The sequence below is a fragment of the Pleurodeles waltl genome, chromosome 6 (assembly GCF_031143425.1).
Source record: "Pleurodeles waltl isolate 20211129_DDA chromosome 6, aPleWal1.hap1.20221129, whole genome shotgun sequence".
NCBI classification, from domain to species: Eukaryota; Metazoa; Chordata; class Amphibia; order Caudata; family Salamandridae; genus Pleurodeles; species Pleurodeles waltl.
In genome coordinates, this window is record NC_090445.1 from 205,622,385 (window position 1) to 205,640,627 (window position 18,243).

At 43.4% G+C, this 18,243-nt stretch overlaps 1 protein-coding gene across 1 annotated transcript in view; it reads right to left on the bottom strand.

Moving 5' to 3' along the window:
* Window positions 1-18,243, bottom strand: part of LOC138299535 (all-trans-retinol 13,14-reductase-like) — a 152,163-nt gene that overhangs the window by 21,997 nt on the left and 111,923 nt on the right. Inside the window, exons 9-10 of the mRNA XM_069237831.1 lie at window positions 6,894-7,060; window positions 3,062-3,221 (exon numbers count right to left, since the gene is read on the bottom strand). Of these exons, the coding sequence (XP_069093932.1) occupies window positions 3,062-3,221; window positions 6,894-7,060 (327 nt within the window). The remainder of the gene's footprint in view (window positions 1-3,061; window positions 3,222-6,893; window positions 7,061-18,243) is intronic.

Sequence of the window (18,243 nt, forward strand, 5' to 3'; positions counted from 1 at the left end):
CCAAAGAGACCCTCATCTCCTGACTCCTGCATCTACAGTAAATGTACAGGTGTCAAAAGAGTTATATGAGACAAGTTCCGTGGTAAGGAGGATAGTCCCTTTGAAGAAATCAATATAATGTCTTTTGTACTCGTTGGCAGGGTCATCGACGATGACGTCGATGATGGGACCCCAGAAGAAACCTTAGTTGATGGTAGGTTTTGTGGTGCAGGCATCGCAGATGGCGAGGAGATTTGTTCCATTGTAGATGGTCTTGTCGACAAGGAGGAGGATGTTATCACTGTCTTCATCAACAACGCGGAAGTTGTGTTTGTCATTGCTGTCGATGCAGTGAACAACGTTGACATCATCACTCGTATAGAAGATGACATCGTTGTTGCCACTGTCATCGGTGCTGTAACCTTCGTCGACGGGGCCATCGATGGGCGAGATTTCTTTAATGAAGATGGCTGTTTAAAAGGCATAGAAGGCGCAGAAGAGATGGTGGCAGACTGCTGTGCCTGAGAGAAAGAAGGACCAGCCGGCACATTCACTTTACACCTCTCCTCACTGGTCTCCCTGGAGTGAGACTTTGCTTTTATGCGCCAGAATTCTCTGAGAAGGAAGACTTCTCTTTTTGTTTTTCTTGAGGAGGAATGACCCCTCATCTCAGAATCAGACTCAGAGTGCTGCTTTTTCTTTTGCAAGCAGAAGAACAGTTTGTTCTCACAGTCTTTAAGAGTTTTTGCTGAAAAAGCATGGTAATATTTGCACTCATTAGGTTTGTGCTGAGGGTATAAACAGTAAAGGCATTCCTTATGAGGATCTTCTGAGAAAAGCCTTGACTTGCCACAGGATCTGCAAGGCCTGAAGAGCCTTTTTTTGGAACCCTCAGACATGATGAAGAAAAAATACAATAAGAACTTCCAAGTGTACCTCAGGTGATCTCTGAAGGGCTGGTGAAAAACTGGAAAGCTGCCAGGTCAAAAGGTGAACTGAGCAACACAGTGACTGAGCAACACAGTGACTGAGCAGAGCTCAGGGAGACTCCCTAACACACGATATGCAGTAATAAATCTGAGGTATGGTGGCCCTGCAGCGGATGAGTGCTTCAGGGTCTCTGCTCTGATCGGTTGGAGTTTGGATGCCTGAAAACAATGACAATTGGACCAATATCTATTCGTTTTAACATATTTTAATTCTGATGCTTTAATACTGCTTAGATTACAGTTACTGTGGGAATCCCACCATGACGGCAGGGAAGATTCAATCATGTGAATCTGTGAAAGATACAATACTGGAGAATATTTTTTCTACTTAGCATGAAGGAAAACTCAATATTCTACAAACCAATATATCTTGTTTGTTGAAAATAAGTTAGGTATGAATAATATATAGGGATGTAAAAGCCCCGGATTGGAATCAAAGCAATTAACATAAACTAGATTCTGGAGTAGTCGCTGAATGGCATTGAAAACTGTACTGTAACTGCAGTTACGTGTGGAGGAGGGATTAGAGAGGATTCACAGCTTATATGAGTTGATGGTCAGGGCTGGTAGAGATGGTCGCATGTTCTTGCTGTGAAACTACTGAATCCTTTAAATGTACATGGGGAATCTAGTTTGGTAAACACTGCTGTAGTAAATTAGGCCCATATTTATACTTTTTTAGCGCCGCATTTGCGTCATTTTCTTATGCAAAAGCAGCTCAAACTTACAAAATAAAATTGTATTTTGTGAGTTTGCGCCGCTTTTGCGTCAAAAAGTGACGCTAATGCGGCGCTAAAAAAGTATAAATATGTGCCTTAATACTGAAAAATAATTGCCTTTGGACCATTAATACAATAGAAGGATAACACATAAAATGTTAAATTGGTATCGCAGAAAATGAGTGGCAGGAGGAGGGACTGCCCAACAGCCTGAGTCAAACACCTGGGCGCTTATATACAAGCCCATTGCGCCGCCGGTGCGTCACTTTTTCTATTGGAAAAAGTGACGCACCGGTGGCGCAAGAGGTTTGAAAATAAACCTGTTATAGGGGAGATAATCTGTAAACAATTCGCCTTGGAAAGGTCAAAACAGGGAGACACTGCCACTTACATATGCACATTTGTTTCCCGTATTCTCAGGGGAAAATAAACTTATTTCGAGATCGGCCTCCTGGTGGACTACGGCCCTCCATATTTAAGTATGCCCACATTCCTGTTTGGAATCCCTTTTTCAGAAAAGTGTATCTGCAGATGCGTTGGATCAACGTTTGGCAAATATGAATGCTGAGAAAGTCACATGGTTTTGTGGCGACTTTGCATTCTTTACATTTTTAAATGTTCTATAGTGACCTCTATAATGGGTTTCGCTTTGCAGACCAAAAAAAGTCCCTGGCATGCAGGAAGATATCTCTCTGTGCGTCAGGGCTTTTTTAAATTTATTTTCATGAACCCTGGAACAAAAGGAATAGGGCAGGGCGTCTGCCTCTGTGACAGACAGGATGCAGTGGACGTAGAGGTGGTGGAGGTTTCATGAGCAGAAACCCTTCAGTATCCCCACCTCTAAATGTAGCAGAGACTGTAAGTCTTTACTTGTGAAACCAAATTATATTGCTGAAGAAGAAGAAAACTATAGTTCATACTAGCAGGCCTACCCCAAAGAGAGGAGTGAGCAGAAAATGTGTCTATGCATGTCACCAAAAAGACTGAATAAAACAGCACAGGCATCGACATAGGCTCTATACACTGTTATATTATCAACTTTATGTACATTGACAGTACGTGTCTGAGGTATCACAATTGGTACCTATTAATGTATGTTATTGTACTGAGTACTAAGGCCTCCCAGGAAAGAGCTGAGAGGGTTTTGCAAGAGTGAGGGAGATATGGTAGAGAAAACAAGAAAAGTTAATGAAAGAGATACAAAGGTGATCTCTATGGGACCGCTGGAAGAATGGGAAAGGAAGGAAAATATCAGGGTGGGGGCTCAGGAAGAAGAGATACAGAGTACAGTGATGGGTCTAATCACTTCCAAACCATTTCATGAGAACAGGACACACAGAGAGGACAAAGCATCGTGTCCCACCTCCACCTCACCTGACAGGTAGAGTCCCTTGACTGGAGTCTCTGCACGGATGGAGGCCATTACCTCCAGTTGAAAGCGCCCTAAGTCGTGCTCGGCCCCATACATATCACCGCAAGGGGCCCCCAGGTAGTACTGGTTGGTGAGTGGGGTGGCAGCATCCATATACTCCATCTATGCAGAAAAAGAAGAGTCAGAAATGTAACAGGCACATAATAACAGGCCCTCCTGCCATTGGATTCCCTGTCTGTCTGGACAGAAGGATTATGTTATGCACACAACACCCCACTCCAAGCGCCCTACCCAGTTTCATACTGTTACCATGAGCATTCAGTTAGGAGTAGCCAGGTCTAATAGCTGCTAACTCTGGCTTGCCCTTCTGCACACTTGCACTACCCATCCTAGCCCCGTATATATATGTGGTATCTGCACACTCTAAACCTGACTGAAAGGCGGTGGAGCACTCTATCCTGTCGAAGGCACACAATACAATCAGATGCTCTATGATGGGAGGCCAGGGCTTGGTCCTGAGACAGTTGTAGTACTTACTGTGTCATAAGGGTGCATTATTTAAAGAAGTGTGTCTTCAATCCTTTGCTAAATTGAGGAAGAATGGCGTGGTCATCATGCGTATGAAGATGTCATTCTAGATACTCGTTGAAAAGGTGGAGAAGGTAAGTTGCCCATTTATTTTCTTTCTTACATTTCTTTGTCTCCAGACTAATGGTGTCCTGGCTGAGGGTGAACCGAGAGCGCAGGAGAGGCTGACCTTGTCAGCCAGAGAGGCAGGGGCGCTGATCATGAGGGCTTTGTAGAGGATACAAATGGTCTTAAAGGTAAAGCAGACCAGCAAGAGGAGCTAGTAAAGTTCCTTTCGGATTAGGTGATGTGGTCATATTTCTTCAGGCACTGAATGAGGCATGTAGGATTCCATTAGGAGAGGCTAATTCTGAGTCTGGAAAACTGTGAAGCAGAGGCCATTGAGAACATCCAGATTCAAGAACGCATGGATTTCAAAGTTCCCAGAGGAACAGTTTTAATTTCTTTAGTTCACGTAGCAGCTACCAAGTTGTGTTGCTTAATTGAAAGTTGAACTTTGAATGCATCCAGGTTCGTGCTGTTGATCTCTTGACTCAGGGGGGTCACAGGAACAGAAAGTGAAAAAAGCATTGGCAAAGCCAGAAGGGCTCACATTAGAGACCTGTTGGCTGTAACAATGCCTTTTGTTCATGCTGCAGAGCGTGGGAAAAATGCTTATGCTTTATAGCATCAGCAAAAAAAAAAAGAGGTACAATGATGTGCCTGCATCATTTTGGAGGCACATCTGCATCATTTTGGAGACGTGGCTGCATCATTGTGTGTGCATGTTTCATAACAGATACACATGACACAGGTGCCATTTTTTATTTACCCCATCTGGGAGGAAATAAAGTAGCACAAATCACTTTTATTTGCAAAGTGTAAGGGCAGGAAGCAATCTGCTCCCTGGATCTGCAGAAAATGTAAAATTAATATAAGAAAAAAGTACCAGAGTGGGGCTTGTAGGAGGAGGCAACGGGAACGGCTAAGTGTAGAGGGTGGGGAAAAGAGAGGAAAAAGAAGCACATTAGGGGGGACCAACAATGAGGGCAAGGGTTGATGCACACGAGGTAGAGGACAACATGGGGTGAAGGGAAAAGCACAAGGGTGAGAGAGCAACACAGAGCCTAAGGGGGAGAAGCACTTGAGGGAGATAGCTGGAAAATACATGCACTCTTATTGAGAGCTTAAAAAGGAAAAAATACTCCTAATAATTATCAGTGGAAGGGTACAAGTAATAGACTATTCTTCAGGGCAAACAACAGATGGAAAAGGCGAACCACTGAATAAGAAGCAAGCATATGAGAGTGACAATATAGCTAACCAATGGTAAGCAATGGGTGCCCAATGTTTGTTCTCAGTGTAAGCTGACAAGAGGCCTTTTGCAACATTGAGCTGTATTGTAGACTTGATCTAAAATGGCTCAAATGCGTCTATGGTCATGTTCTGTACTCTTGGCTAAAAGGTTTCACGAAGACTAACTAAAAAGGTCTCAAAAGTCCATGTTAATAGACATCAAAGACGCTTACTTTCCTTCTGGAAGGAAGGGAGGAACTGAGAGCCACATAGGCCAGTCCTTCCCTTGACCATCTGCTTTTCTTTCCGCACCTACTTCTCTCGCCTAACTCTGAATTTCATTGTCTCAAAAGGTAAATAAATACATCTACCCACAGGAAGTGGTGCTTGTCTTTGTGATCTCTGAATTTCATTAGGCCTAGTGGTGTTCTTATCTCTGACTAACTAAGAGGATAAAGCTGAAGAACTAGTTCTAAAGTTAGTCAAGTTCATGATCAGCCCCATGCCTCCTTGCGGTGAGTTCTCTTGGCACATTCTAAACACGAGCCAGGTTCCTTCAGAAGAGTGCACTCAGTTTAAAGTGATCTAGGTCTCACAACCTTTGAAGTTACATAAAACTAATGGGTATATTTGCTAACGCACGTGGCATGGCACAATTTTAAGCTATGTCAAAGAATGGAAGCCCCTGCACCATTAAACTAGGAATAGTAAAACCTATTATTTACAGCACTTAGAATTCGTAGAAGTGCCATGAGAAGCGCTATATTGTTACTGTTAGAAGAAGGGAGACCAATGTGATTATATGATAATGAGTGTATTATTATTATTGGGTATAAGCAGTGCGCCCCACTGATTACAACCGTTTGATACTAGAGGGCACAGGTTGTCCATCACAAATAATCTTGAAACCTATTTTGTTGTTCAGCTCAACTGCAAAAGCCCTGTTAAGTCTGCGATGCTGTGCACTAGTTGAGTTGTGATGTTCTTGTGCATGTTGGCATTGAGGGTGTTTCTTCATTACTATACACGTTTTCTGTGTATTTGTGTTTTTTAATTGTGTATTTGTATGCTGGTTGTGTGAACTTCATTTTGTTTGTACCTGTGTGAATATCGGTGCGCAATATTGGTGTGGATGTCGATTGGGCAGATTTAATAATTCTCAAGTTTATGGGGCTCAGTGTCTAACTGTGTGTCAGTCAATATTTTATTCTGCCTTTATCCTTATCTTTACACATAGGTCCATGCGTTTCATCCTTGTCGATTGTCCATGTTCTCCTGTCCCAGTGTTGATGTTGCCTTGTCATAGTATGTGAAACACTGTCCCAGTGACCCTTCGGGCAGTTTCTCCCTATTATAATGGTCACCAAGGCTCAGGGCCTGAATCACAAAGGTAAACTTACACTCTTGTGTAAGTTTACAATTTTTTGCAATTCACAAAGCAATTTTCCAACTAGTATCTTTACTACCGCAGTCCCTGCGCTCATGGCAGATACTCCAAACACAAACATATAGGTAGTCGGAAAGATACTACTCGAAAAATTGCAAAAAATTGTAAACTTACATAAAAGTAAAAGTTTACCTTTCTAAACCAAGTACTCTTTGCCCATGTATTCCCTTCCCAGCACACGTCTCCCTGTCCAGTGCCCATGTGACCTGCCCAGTGTCCATATCTCCCTCTCCCATCGTCCAAAAGTTAAAATGATGTTATAGTTAGTGTTAGACCTGACATAGGTTAAAATGACGTTATAGTTAGTGTTAGACCTGACATACTTGGCGTGTTCCCCTGACTTTTTTGCTTTCAGATCTCTTGTTTTGCTCACCTCGTTTTTACAGGGGTTATCTATAACTTGTGCCCCTATCGTGCACTGCTCATAACCTGACAAATTACATCACTCAAGACATGTTCTTTGACATTATTCATGACATCACTGTGTGTTTGTGCCTGGGTTGGGGAATGTTGAGACACTTTACCTTATCCTTCAGCTGTGGGAATCTCTCCATAGCCATGTCTATCATTGTCTGTGCAATCGCCATCTTGTAAGCCTGGTATTCGGGGCCCCTGTGCTTCACACGGGCATCCTTCCACTCCTCGAACCACTCATAGCGGGCCATGGTCAGCATAGTCATGCAGGACTTCCCTACGGACCGATCAGAATATATTATCACCTGTCCTAATCGGGACATTCAGATCACTGTGCAGTCTTTGTCACTACCTTTGGGAATACCCCTACTTCACTGTATATTAAAAGTAGCAGATTTCATGTAAACAGTTGACCAGGGGTTCTGTAAACAATGACAGCAATTTTAGTTGGCCAATTACAAATGATTTCTACCACAATAAGAGAGAAAAGTTTTGGACAGATAATGAACTACTCTGAAGAAAGTTCCAATTAATTCTAGTTTCGAATTGTAACTGGTTGTTGGCTGCTGCTTCTACTTAGTATTTGCTGAACCAGTAGAAACTCCTGTGCTTGCTCTACTGGACACATATTGTGCAATGTCCAAAATAAATGTATGCCTAAACTGGATCCATTAGCAACCAGGTGCAGTTGATTAGCTAGAATTTCACTGGCTGAAAACTGATGTGTAATCATTTCTAAAACATGGGAAATTCATAATTTTAGCATTGCAGTTCTGTTTGGATCATCGTAAATTGCTCTTGAACAAACATAATTTGGTCCAGAAGTACTTTAAAAATGTCAAGGTGTACTCTTTATATATATATATACATATATATACATATGTAAAATCTAGTGGCGGTGCCACTAGGTAGTTATTGGTGGGATCTAGTTTCAATAGAAAACGTTTTTTTTAGTTGTTTATATTTTCGGTGCCAGTAAATGAGCCTTCACAAAATTTTCACATCAGCTGCTGTCTGGAGAGTTTCAGGGTGATCCATCAAGTGGAGTCCCAGAAAAAAGGGTGGGGGATAGCAGGTTTAGGGTTGGGGTGGAAATAACGGGGGGCAAAACTGTTTTTCCCACATGTGAATTCCAATAGGGTTTTTGAACAGGTCTAGAGCCTGAACCGCTGAATTACACCAAATTTGGCAGAGAGGTAGCTTTTGGTCCAAAGAACACCCTTATTGTTATTTGGTGTAAATCTGTTCAGTAGTTTTCAAGATATTAAAGAAAATTCAAATTTAAATATATAGGGATGCAAAGGCTCCGCAAACCCTTCTGATCTTGTGCTGAGATCTGACTGGCTTCCAACACTTCAACAAGGAAGTGTCGGTAGCCATTTTGTGGACTCAGCTTCAGCCAAGTACCTGAAAAAAGATAACAAATAAAAAAGAGGTCAGGGTAGGGACAGCCTACCCTCATAGCTCTGGGGTCCCAGAGTGCCACCCCAGGGCAAAAAAAGCACTTTTTAAAAAGTACCAGTGGCCCCACCTCCCTGGGGATAACCACTTAATGTATGCAGGGGGGGGGCTGTGCACCCCTCTCCCCACAATCCTAGGTACTGCCACCTCCCAGGGGCCATTGATTTAAATGAATGGGGGACGCAGTCTTCCTGCAGCCCTGGCAACAGCTACCTTCCCGGGGCCCCCGCATCACCGGGGACTGTCACCTTCCCTGGGCTGAATTTAAATGATGAAGTGGGTCCGTCGCAGACCCCCAGCCCCGGGGACCACCACCTCCCTCTGGATGTTTAACATTAGAGGTGGGTCACACGGCCCCCAAGGAGGAGTCAATATTGGCCCTGGGGACCACCGCACCCCAGGGCCAGCTCCTGCTATGTCCTGGGGTGCCCACACCCAGGACATAGCTGTTTGCTCTGGCTTGGCAAGTCAGAGCAAACACTCCAGTTCCAGAAATTGAGAGCTGTCAAACAGCTCTTGTTCCTGGAGTGGAGGTTTCCTCTGTTTACCTGCCTGCATCTCTGCAGGCAGGGAAACACAGAGAACTTTTGTTCTCAAAGACATGGAGCTGCATGTTTAGTAGCTCCCTGTCTGTGACAGCAATGCCAGCTCCCACAGGAGGCGGGGAGCTGGCTGGGACCACAGGGACCTTCAGTCTCCACCCTGCAGTCCCCAACAATGTTGACTGGATGCCCTGGGGGACACCCAGGTGGAATGGCCGGGCCCCAGGGATGGGTCCTCAGAGCTGAAATCGTCCGGGAAAGGGCCCCCTTACCAACCAATTTCTTTTATAAAATGTTAAGGCTGGGCCTCGGGGATGGGGTCCCAAGGGCTGAAATCGGCCATAGGAGGGAGGTCACGTGCCCCACCCACCCACAATTTTTTTTTGTGTTAAGACCAGTCCCCGGGGGGTGGGGTCCCCAGGGCCGAGATCAGCCTGGAGAGGGGTCCGCATGGTCACCCTCCTTCATTTAATGAAGCCCGGTGGATGGGGTCCTTGGGCGGAGATCAGCCCGGGGGCATGAGGGATGTGGAGGTTGGGGTAGGGGTAGGGGTTGTGCACCCCCACCCATTGAACTGTAGTAGGCTCTGGCGATGGGGTCCCTGGGTCTGAAATCGGCTCGGGAGGAGAGGTCCATGTGGCACCGCCAACCCACACTGGCCATTCACCGAAATAAGGTAGCACTTGCTAACTAACCAGTAGAAAGTGCTCCCTCTCACACACACATGGAACCACTCACACCTATTCCACCTATTCCTGCACACAGAGAGGCAGGCCCTTAGCCAACTTCTGACACACATAGCCTTCGGCTATGCGCGATTGAGTGGTTATGGCCAACTGCCGCCTTTGGCTGTGCACTGCAGTGGCTGGATTAACATATAGTAATGAACATTACTTTACGTTAAAAAAAAAAAGCAATTCACAGAAAAAAAACAAAGATTACCAGACGTTATAGTTAGGGAAAAGAATTAAAAATCCTTACAAATCACTTAAAAAAATCAAATGTTACAGGGACGTTATAGTTAGTTTCTGAATTTGATCGTACAAAACCAGACAAATTCACCAGTTATAGTTATTTCAAGTAACTATAACTCACGGCATAAGGTAACTATAACTCGTGCCAAGTGCTAGCTTTCTGCCAAATTTGGTGTAATTCCATTCAGCGGTTTGGGCTGTAGTTGTGTCAAAAAATTTGAAAAATCCCATTAATGTAGAATGGGGGAAACGTGCTTTTTGGACCCCCCCTAGTCTCGGCCCCTGCTTGACGGATCACCCCGAATCTTTCAAGACATCAGATGAAATGACTAAAGTATTAGGGCCCGATTACGACATTGGCGGTCTGAGGACCGCTAATGCCTTGGTGTCTGTCGGACCGTGGCGGTTGTGGCCGTCTGACCGCCACATTACAAGGTTGGTGGGAAGACCCGCCAAACTCCTGTCATCCCCGCCAGGATCTTAAATCCTGACAGGCTGACGGCGGTGCAGGTTTCAATCAGCCAGGGCGAAGCGGAACAAATGCAGGGGGCCACAGGGTATGGGCAGTGCAGTGGTCCCCCGGCCCAGCACCAACAGTGTGCATTTCGAGGGTGCTGGTGTCCCTTACGTGCGGCAGCATTGCCACCAGCTCTATTATGAGCCAGCGACAATGCTGCCGCCACTTTCCCGTCAGTCCAGCGGGAAAGTCTTAATAGGGCCAGTGGGGAGGTTGCCAGCATGGCAGTAACCACCCTATCTGGAGTTTGGCAGACGTGTGTTCCCGTTCACCTAACTGGTAATAGGGCCCCAGGTTTTGAACATTTTGCGAAGATTTGTCAAATGGCACCAAAGTTATGGGCAAAACAAAATATGCTCCATTTAATATATATATATATATATATATATATATATATATATATATATGGAAAATGTCACTTACCCAGTGTACATCTGTTTGTGGCATGTTCCGCTGCAGATTCACATGCTATGCATAGGTCCTGCCATCTAGTGTTGAGCTTGGAGTGTTACAAGTTGTTTTTTCTTCGAAGAAGTGTTTTTTGAGTCACGGGATCGAGTGACTCCTCCTCTTCGGCTTCATTGCGCATGGGCATCGACTCCATCTTAGATTGTTTTCCCGCAGAGGGTAAGGTAGAAGTGATAGAGCATAAAGAAAAGAGATGTCCATGCAAATGAAATTTAAATAATATATATATATATATATATATATATATATATATATATATATATATATATATATATATATATATATATATGTACATATGTGCAAATGTTTGTTGTAACTTTAATGGCTACAGGCTCCCGGGGAGGCGGGTGGGCGCATGTGAATCTGCAGCGGAACATGCCACGAACAGATGTACACTGGGTAAGTGACATTTTCCTTTCAATGGCATGTGTAGCTGCAGATACACATGCTATGCATAGACTACAAAGCAGTTTTCCTCCCATAAGCAGTGGTCAGCCTGTAGGAGTTGAAGTTGTTTGAAATAGTGTTCTTAGTACAGCCTGTCCAAATGTGGCTTGTTGTGCTGCTAACACAGCTACATAGTAATGCTTGGTAAATGTATGGGGTGTTGACCAAGTGGCTGCTTTACAAATCTCTGTCATTGATATGTTTCCTAAAAAGGCCACTGTTGCACCTTTTTTCCTTGTGGAATGTGCTTTTGGTGTCACTAATAGCTGTCTTTTGGCTTTCAAGTAACACGTTTGGATGCATTTTACTATTCATCTAGCTAGTCCTTGTCTTGAGATGGGATTTCCAGTATCTGTTTTTTGGAATGCCACAAATAACTGTTTAGTTTTCGTAAATTATTTTGTTCTGTCAATGTAATACATTAAAGCTCTTTTAATGTCTAATGTATGCAGCGCTCTTTCCGCTACTGAGTCTGGCTGTGGGAAGAAGACTGGAAGTTCCACTGTTTGATTTATATGAAACGGTGAGATGACTTTAGGTAGGAATTTTGGGTTTGTGCGAAGTACTACTTTATGTTTGTGTACTTGTATAAAGGGTTGTTCAATAGTGAATGCTTGTAATTCACTAACTCTTCGTATTGAAGTGATTGCAACGAAGAATGCTACTTTCCACGTTAGATATTGAATCTGACACAAATGCATGGGTTCAAATGTACAATATTGAGATTCCATGAAGGCACTGGTGGTGTTCTTGGCGGTATGATACGTTTTAGCCCTTCCATGAAGGCTCTGATAACAGGGACTCTAAATAGAGACGTGTTTTGTATATTTTGTAAATACACTGAAATAGCTGTGAGATGTATTTTAATGGATGAAAAAGCTAAATTTGCTTTTTGTAGATGAAGTAAATAAACCAACAAAGCATTCCATGAGATTTTCATGAACGACCGCACTCCGGGACCTCGTATTTCAAAAGGTGCATTTATTTAGGCTCCATTAAATTCGTTTTCAAGCACAAAAACACCCGCCCATAAATAACCTACAATGTCTTGTATGGATGCGGAAAGAGGTGCTATTTGTTTGGATTGACAGTAAAAGTCAAACATTTTCCATTTGTTTGCATAGCACTGCCTGGTAGTGGGTTTTCTTGCTTGTTTAATTACTTCCATACATTCTGGTGGAAGATGTAGATATCCAAACTCTAAAACTTCAGGAGCCAGATTGCTAGATTGAGTACTACTGGATTTGGATGCCTGATTAGTTGTTTGTTTTGTGTCAACAGATCTGGTCTGTTTGGCAGCTTGACGTGTGGTACTAGTGATAGGTCTAGCAATGTCGTGTACCATGGTTGACGTGCCCACGTTGGCGCTATAAGTATGAGTTTGAGTTTGTTTTGACGTAGTTTGTTGACCAGAAATGGAATGAGAGGGAGAGGGGGAGAAGCGTAAGCAAATATCCCTGACCAGTTGATCCATAGAGCATTGCCCTTGGATAGAGGGTGTGGGAACCTGGATGCGAAGTTTTGGCATTTTGCGTTTTGGCTGGTGGCGAATAGATCTATGTCTGGTGTTCCCCATTGACGAACGTACTTGTGAAGTACCTGGGGGTGAATTTCCCACTCGTGTGTTTGCTGATGATCCCGGCTGAGAACATCTGCTAATTGATTGTGAATCCCTGGAATGTACTGTGCTACCGGGTGAATGTTGTTGTGTATTGCCCAATACCAAATCTTTTGTGCTAGAAGACAAAGTTGCGATGAGTGGGTCCCTCCTTGTTCGTTTAGGTAGTACATTGTAGTCATGTTGTCTGTTTTGATGAGAATGTGTTTGTGTACGAGAAGAGGTTGAAAGGCTTTGAGTGCTAGAAATACAGCTAGCAATTCTAAGTGGTTTATGTGAAGTTGTTTGTGTCTGTTGTCCCATTGTCCCTGAATGTTGTGATTGTTGAAGTGTGCTCTCCATCCAATCATTTATGCATCTGTTGTAAGTGTGGCTTGAGGCACAGGGTCTTGAAATGGCCGCCCTTTTTTTAAATTTGTGGAATTCCACCACTGAAGCGAGTGTGTGTTTCGCGGTCTATCAACACTAGATCTTGAAGTTGTCCATTTGCCTGTGACCATTGTTTTACAAGGCACTGTTGTAAGGGCCGCATGTTTAGTCTTGCATTGAGGACAATGGCGATGCAGGATGCCATCATGCCCAACAGTTTCATGACAAACTTGACTGTTTACTGTTGGTTTGGCTGAATTTGTGGTAATGTATGGTGGAATGATTGTACCCTTTGTGGACTTGGGCTTGCAAGTGCTGTTTGGGTATTTAATGTGGCTCCTTAATACTGTTGAACTTGCGCTGGTTGTAAGTGAGATTTTTGGTAGTTATTTGAGAACCCTAGTGTGTGTGTAGGGTCTGTATTACATAATGTGTATGGTGTTGACACTGTGTCTGACTATTGGATTTTATTATCCAGTCGTCGAGATATGGAAAGACATGGATGTGTTGCCTTCTTATGGAGGCTGCGACTACAGCAATGCATTTTGTGAATACTCTGGGAGCTGTTGTTATGCCCAAAGGTAACACCTGAAACTGGTAATGTTTTCCTTATATTACGAACCTGAGATGTTTTCTGTGCGCTGGATGGATGGGTCTGTGAAAATACACATCTTTGAGATCCAGTGTTGCCATAAAATCTTGTTGTTGTAACAGTGGGACTACATCCTGTAGTGTTACCATGTGAAAGTGTTCTGATAGGATGTAAAGATTGAGAGTTCTGAGATCTAGTATTGGTCTCAATGTTCCGTCTTTTTTGGGAATGAGGAAATACAGGGAGTAAACCCCCGTTCCTAATTGATGATGTGGTACAAGCTATATGGCTTGTTTGAGTAACAGTGATTGCACCTTTGTTTGCAACATTGAAATGTGTTGGGAGGAGAGTTTGTGTGGTTTTGGAGGTATATCTGGAGGACTTTGTGCGAATTCTATGCAGTAACCATGTTGGATAATGGTTAAGACCCATTTGTCTGTTGTGGTGGGTAACCAGTGTGTGTGGAACTTTTGCAGTCTTCCTCCCACAGGGGAAGTGTGGTGAGGGAAGATGTGGAGCAAGTCACTGCTTTGTGTGGGTGGTTTGCTTTGAGGGCTGATATTTTCCCCTACTTCTGGGGAATTGGCCCCTGTATGTTCCTCGAAACCCCCCTCTTTGGTACTGTGGCTGGAAAGACGGTTTTGATTTTGAGGTAGATGCCTCAGATGTTTGGGCTCTAAAACCTCCCCTGTGTTGAGGCTTTCGAAATGAGCCTTTGTACTGTGTTGAATAAAGAGCCCCCATGGCTTTAGCAGTGTCAGAGTCCTTTTTCATTTTTTCAATGGCTGTATGAACCTGTGTGCCAAACAGCTGTTTTTCATTAAATGGCATGTTAAGGACAGCTTGCTGGATTTCGGGTTTAAAGCCTGACGACCGAAGCCATGCGTGTCTTCTAATGGTGACCGCAGTATTGATTGTTCTTGCTGCTGTGTCTGCGGTGTCTAACGCTGACTAAATTTGATTATTTGTAATAGCCCGCCCTTCCTCGACTATTTGCTGGGCTCTTTTCTGTTGATCCTTGGGGAGATGCTGGATGATATCTTTCATCTCGTCCCAGTGGGCTCTATCGTACCTAGCCAGTAGTGCTCTGGAGTTGGCTATTCTCCGTTGATTAGCCGTTTGTGATGCTACTCTTTTACCAGCAGCATCGAATTTCCTGCTTTCTTTATCTGGTGGCGGTGCATCACCAGACGACTGGGAGTTAGCCCTTTTTCTTGCTGCGCTGACCACTACGGAATCTGGAGGTAGCTGTTGGGTAATAAAAGCTGGGTCAGAAGGAGGTGGCTTATATTTCTTTTCTACCCTAGGAGTGATTGCTCTTGTCTTAACTGGTTTCTGAAAAATCTGATGTGCATGTTTTAGCATGCCAGGAAGCATGGGTAGAGACTGGTACGTGGTGTGAGTTGAGGACAACGTATTAAATAGGAAATCATCCTCAAGAGGTTCTGTGTGCATGGGTACGTTATGGTATGACACTGCCCTAGCTAGAACCTGAGTGTATGAGGTGCTATCCTCTGGGGGTGATGGTTTTGACAGATAGCAGTCTGGACTGTTGTCAGAAATGGGATCATCGTAAAGGTCCCATGGGTTGACATTATCTTGGTGTGAATCTGCAGAGTGTACTGGAGAATGTGCAGTGGGGGTAGTAGGTGGAGAGACAGTTAGGTGAGGAGAATGAGGAGGAGACTGGTGAGGTGAGAACTGAGGAGGTGGAGATTTTTGTCTGGGTTTTGTCACTTTAGCCAGTGGCTGATCAGTGTCCAAATGTCCTTGAAAGGCCAGATTCCTCTTTGTTTTTAGAGGGGGTACAGTGAGGATCTTGCCAGTGTCTTTATGAATTTGAATTCTGGCTTGCCTTTCATCAAATTCCTCCATTTGCATAAGTTCCTCAGCAAATCTATGGCTTTCTTTAGGTTGTTTGGAAAGTCCATGCTCCTCTGTATATATGGGTCTTTTCGGCTCCGAAGCCGGTTTCTTTGGGATCGAAAGGCCTGGAGTAGACGTTGGCCTCGGCTCCGAGAGGGATTTTCGAGGCTTCGACTCGATGGGTAGGTGTTTGACTATTTCGGAGCCTGTGCTTCGGCTCGAGTCCGAAGGCTTCGGTGGCTTGGCCTTTCTCGTGCCGAAGTTGTTGCTTGGTCACCGGAAGTCTTATTACGGGTGGAGCCATGGCCTTCTGGCAGTGGCGTCCCCGAGGCCTTGTGCTTGGGCTTGGATGGGACAGGGGCAGGCGTATTCACGTACCGTCCTGCTGTTATTGGTCTGTCATTTTCGGACTCCTGCTAGGAGTCGGACCCCCGGAGACTGCGGTGTGCATAATCTCCTCCTCTTCCACGTCGAGACGTTCAGTGCTTCTCGACACCACTTCCAACCTTTGCGCTCTTCGGTCTCGTAGAGTCTTCTTCGAGCGGAAGGATCTGCAGGCCTCGCAAGTATCCTCTCGGTGGTCTGGCGATAGACACAGGTTACAGACAAGATGTTGGTCCGTATAAGGGAACTTGGCGTGGCACTGAGGGCAGAAACAAAATGGGGTCCGGTCCATGAGTCTTCGACGAGGCTTTGGTCAGGCCAACCAGGCCCGAGTTGTGCACGGGTGCCCCGAAGGGCAAGTAAAGAGCTGGATCCGCAGGTACCGAAGTGTCGATGATAGATGGTACGCGATCAAAACAATACCGACGAATTTAGAGAGTTTGTAGTACTTTTCTGACTTGAACTACTGGAGCGAAAAGAAACACGTCTGAACCCGATGGCGGAAAGAAAACAATCTGGAGTCGATGCCCATGCGCAATGGAGCCGAAGATGAGGAGTCTCTCAATCCTGTGACTCGAAAACACTTATTTGAAGAAAAAACAACTTGTAACACTCCGAGCCCAACACTAGATGGCAGGACCTATGCATAGCATGTGTATCTGCAGCTACACATGCCATCAAACATATATATATATATATATATATATATATATATATATATATATATATATATATATATATATATATATATATATATATATATATGATACACCAATTGGAGGAAAACCACTGCACACAAATATTCTTGTATTATACAGTCTTTATTCCTTTCCAGCAAACACCAATGCGTTTCAACTCCAAAGAGTCTTGGTCACCGTGACAATACAAGAAGATTGGGGTGCAGCGGTTTTTCTACAATTGGTGTATCACATTTTGAGGGGGATTGGTCTACCCCCTACTGCTGGCACTGACAGCTGAGTGCACCGCAGAAATCAATTGACCTTTTGCTACACACACACATATATATGTATCAGCAATACAATAGTGATACATGAGCTACAGAAGGGTTATAAATCTCAAGCTGCTTTATTCAGTCGTGCCACAGATAAAAAGACAATACGTTTCGTGCTGCCCCCCCATAGGTCACGCTCAAAGTCATCAGTCTTTTAAACATAAAGAAATTGAAGAAAGACTACTTTCAGTTAACCTAGGTCACTTATACTTTAAAAAAATGACAATACGGTTATGCACATAACTTTAATAATTTGATAACTGTATAATCAGTGTTTTATCTTGAATCAGCATCAAATCTTATTAGTGACTGATTACTCTTAAAATATGTTGATGTTCAACATTATATTGATTTAATTTTTTTTGAGATTGTCGTCCTTCATATCATAACTTAACCTAAAATCTCAGATCTAGTTTTTCATCATAACTATAGTAGTCCTGTTACAGAATTAATCTCCATTTGAATTGTAATAAATGTCACAATCAAGCAGCAAGTACACTCCTTTCTATAGCAGACCACAAACCTAAAAATAAAAGGCTGTAAAATTTCACTGGTTGTCGACCCCTCCAATTTTCAAGTGTTATTCACATTCTTTTTGTGACAATCGGAATATTGTACCAATTTAATATAGGGAGACTTTTTGACAACTGTTTTGAAGTTTGTTACCCCACTTAATGGGAATGAAATGTTGAACATTGATATGTTTCAAAGAGTAATAAATCACTAATAGGATTTAATGCTGATTCATGATAAAACACTGATTAAGTACACCATTTCCAAGTGATTGTAGTTATGTATATAAACGTTCTATGACGTTTATTAAGTTTGGATGTCCTGGGGTAGCTACACAGTCTTCTATTTTTTTGTGATGCAAGAATGTTTCAAAGACTGATGACTTTAAGCGTAATCATGTGATCAAGACTTGATTGGATGGAAACGTGTCATCTTTACACATGGACACAAATGAATAAAGGAGCATGGCATTAATAACTCTGGTTAGCTCGTGTATCATCTCTGGATTGCTGATACCAGTGAGTATTAAAAAACAGTGAATGAGCTGCGTCCCTGCAGTGAGTGATTCAATTAAAACAAAAACAACATAAAATGTTGTACATAATTAATTACAAATGAATAGATTACATATAGATATCAATTTAGATGAAAAATGTTATTTTTATTTTCTTTACAATCCACTCACCTAAAAAACACA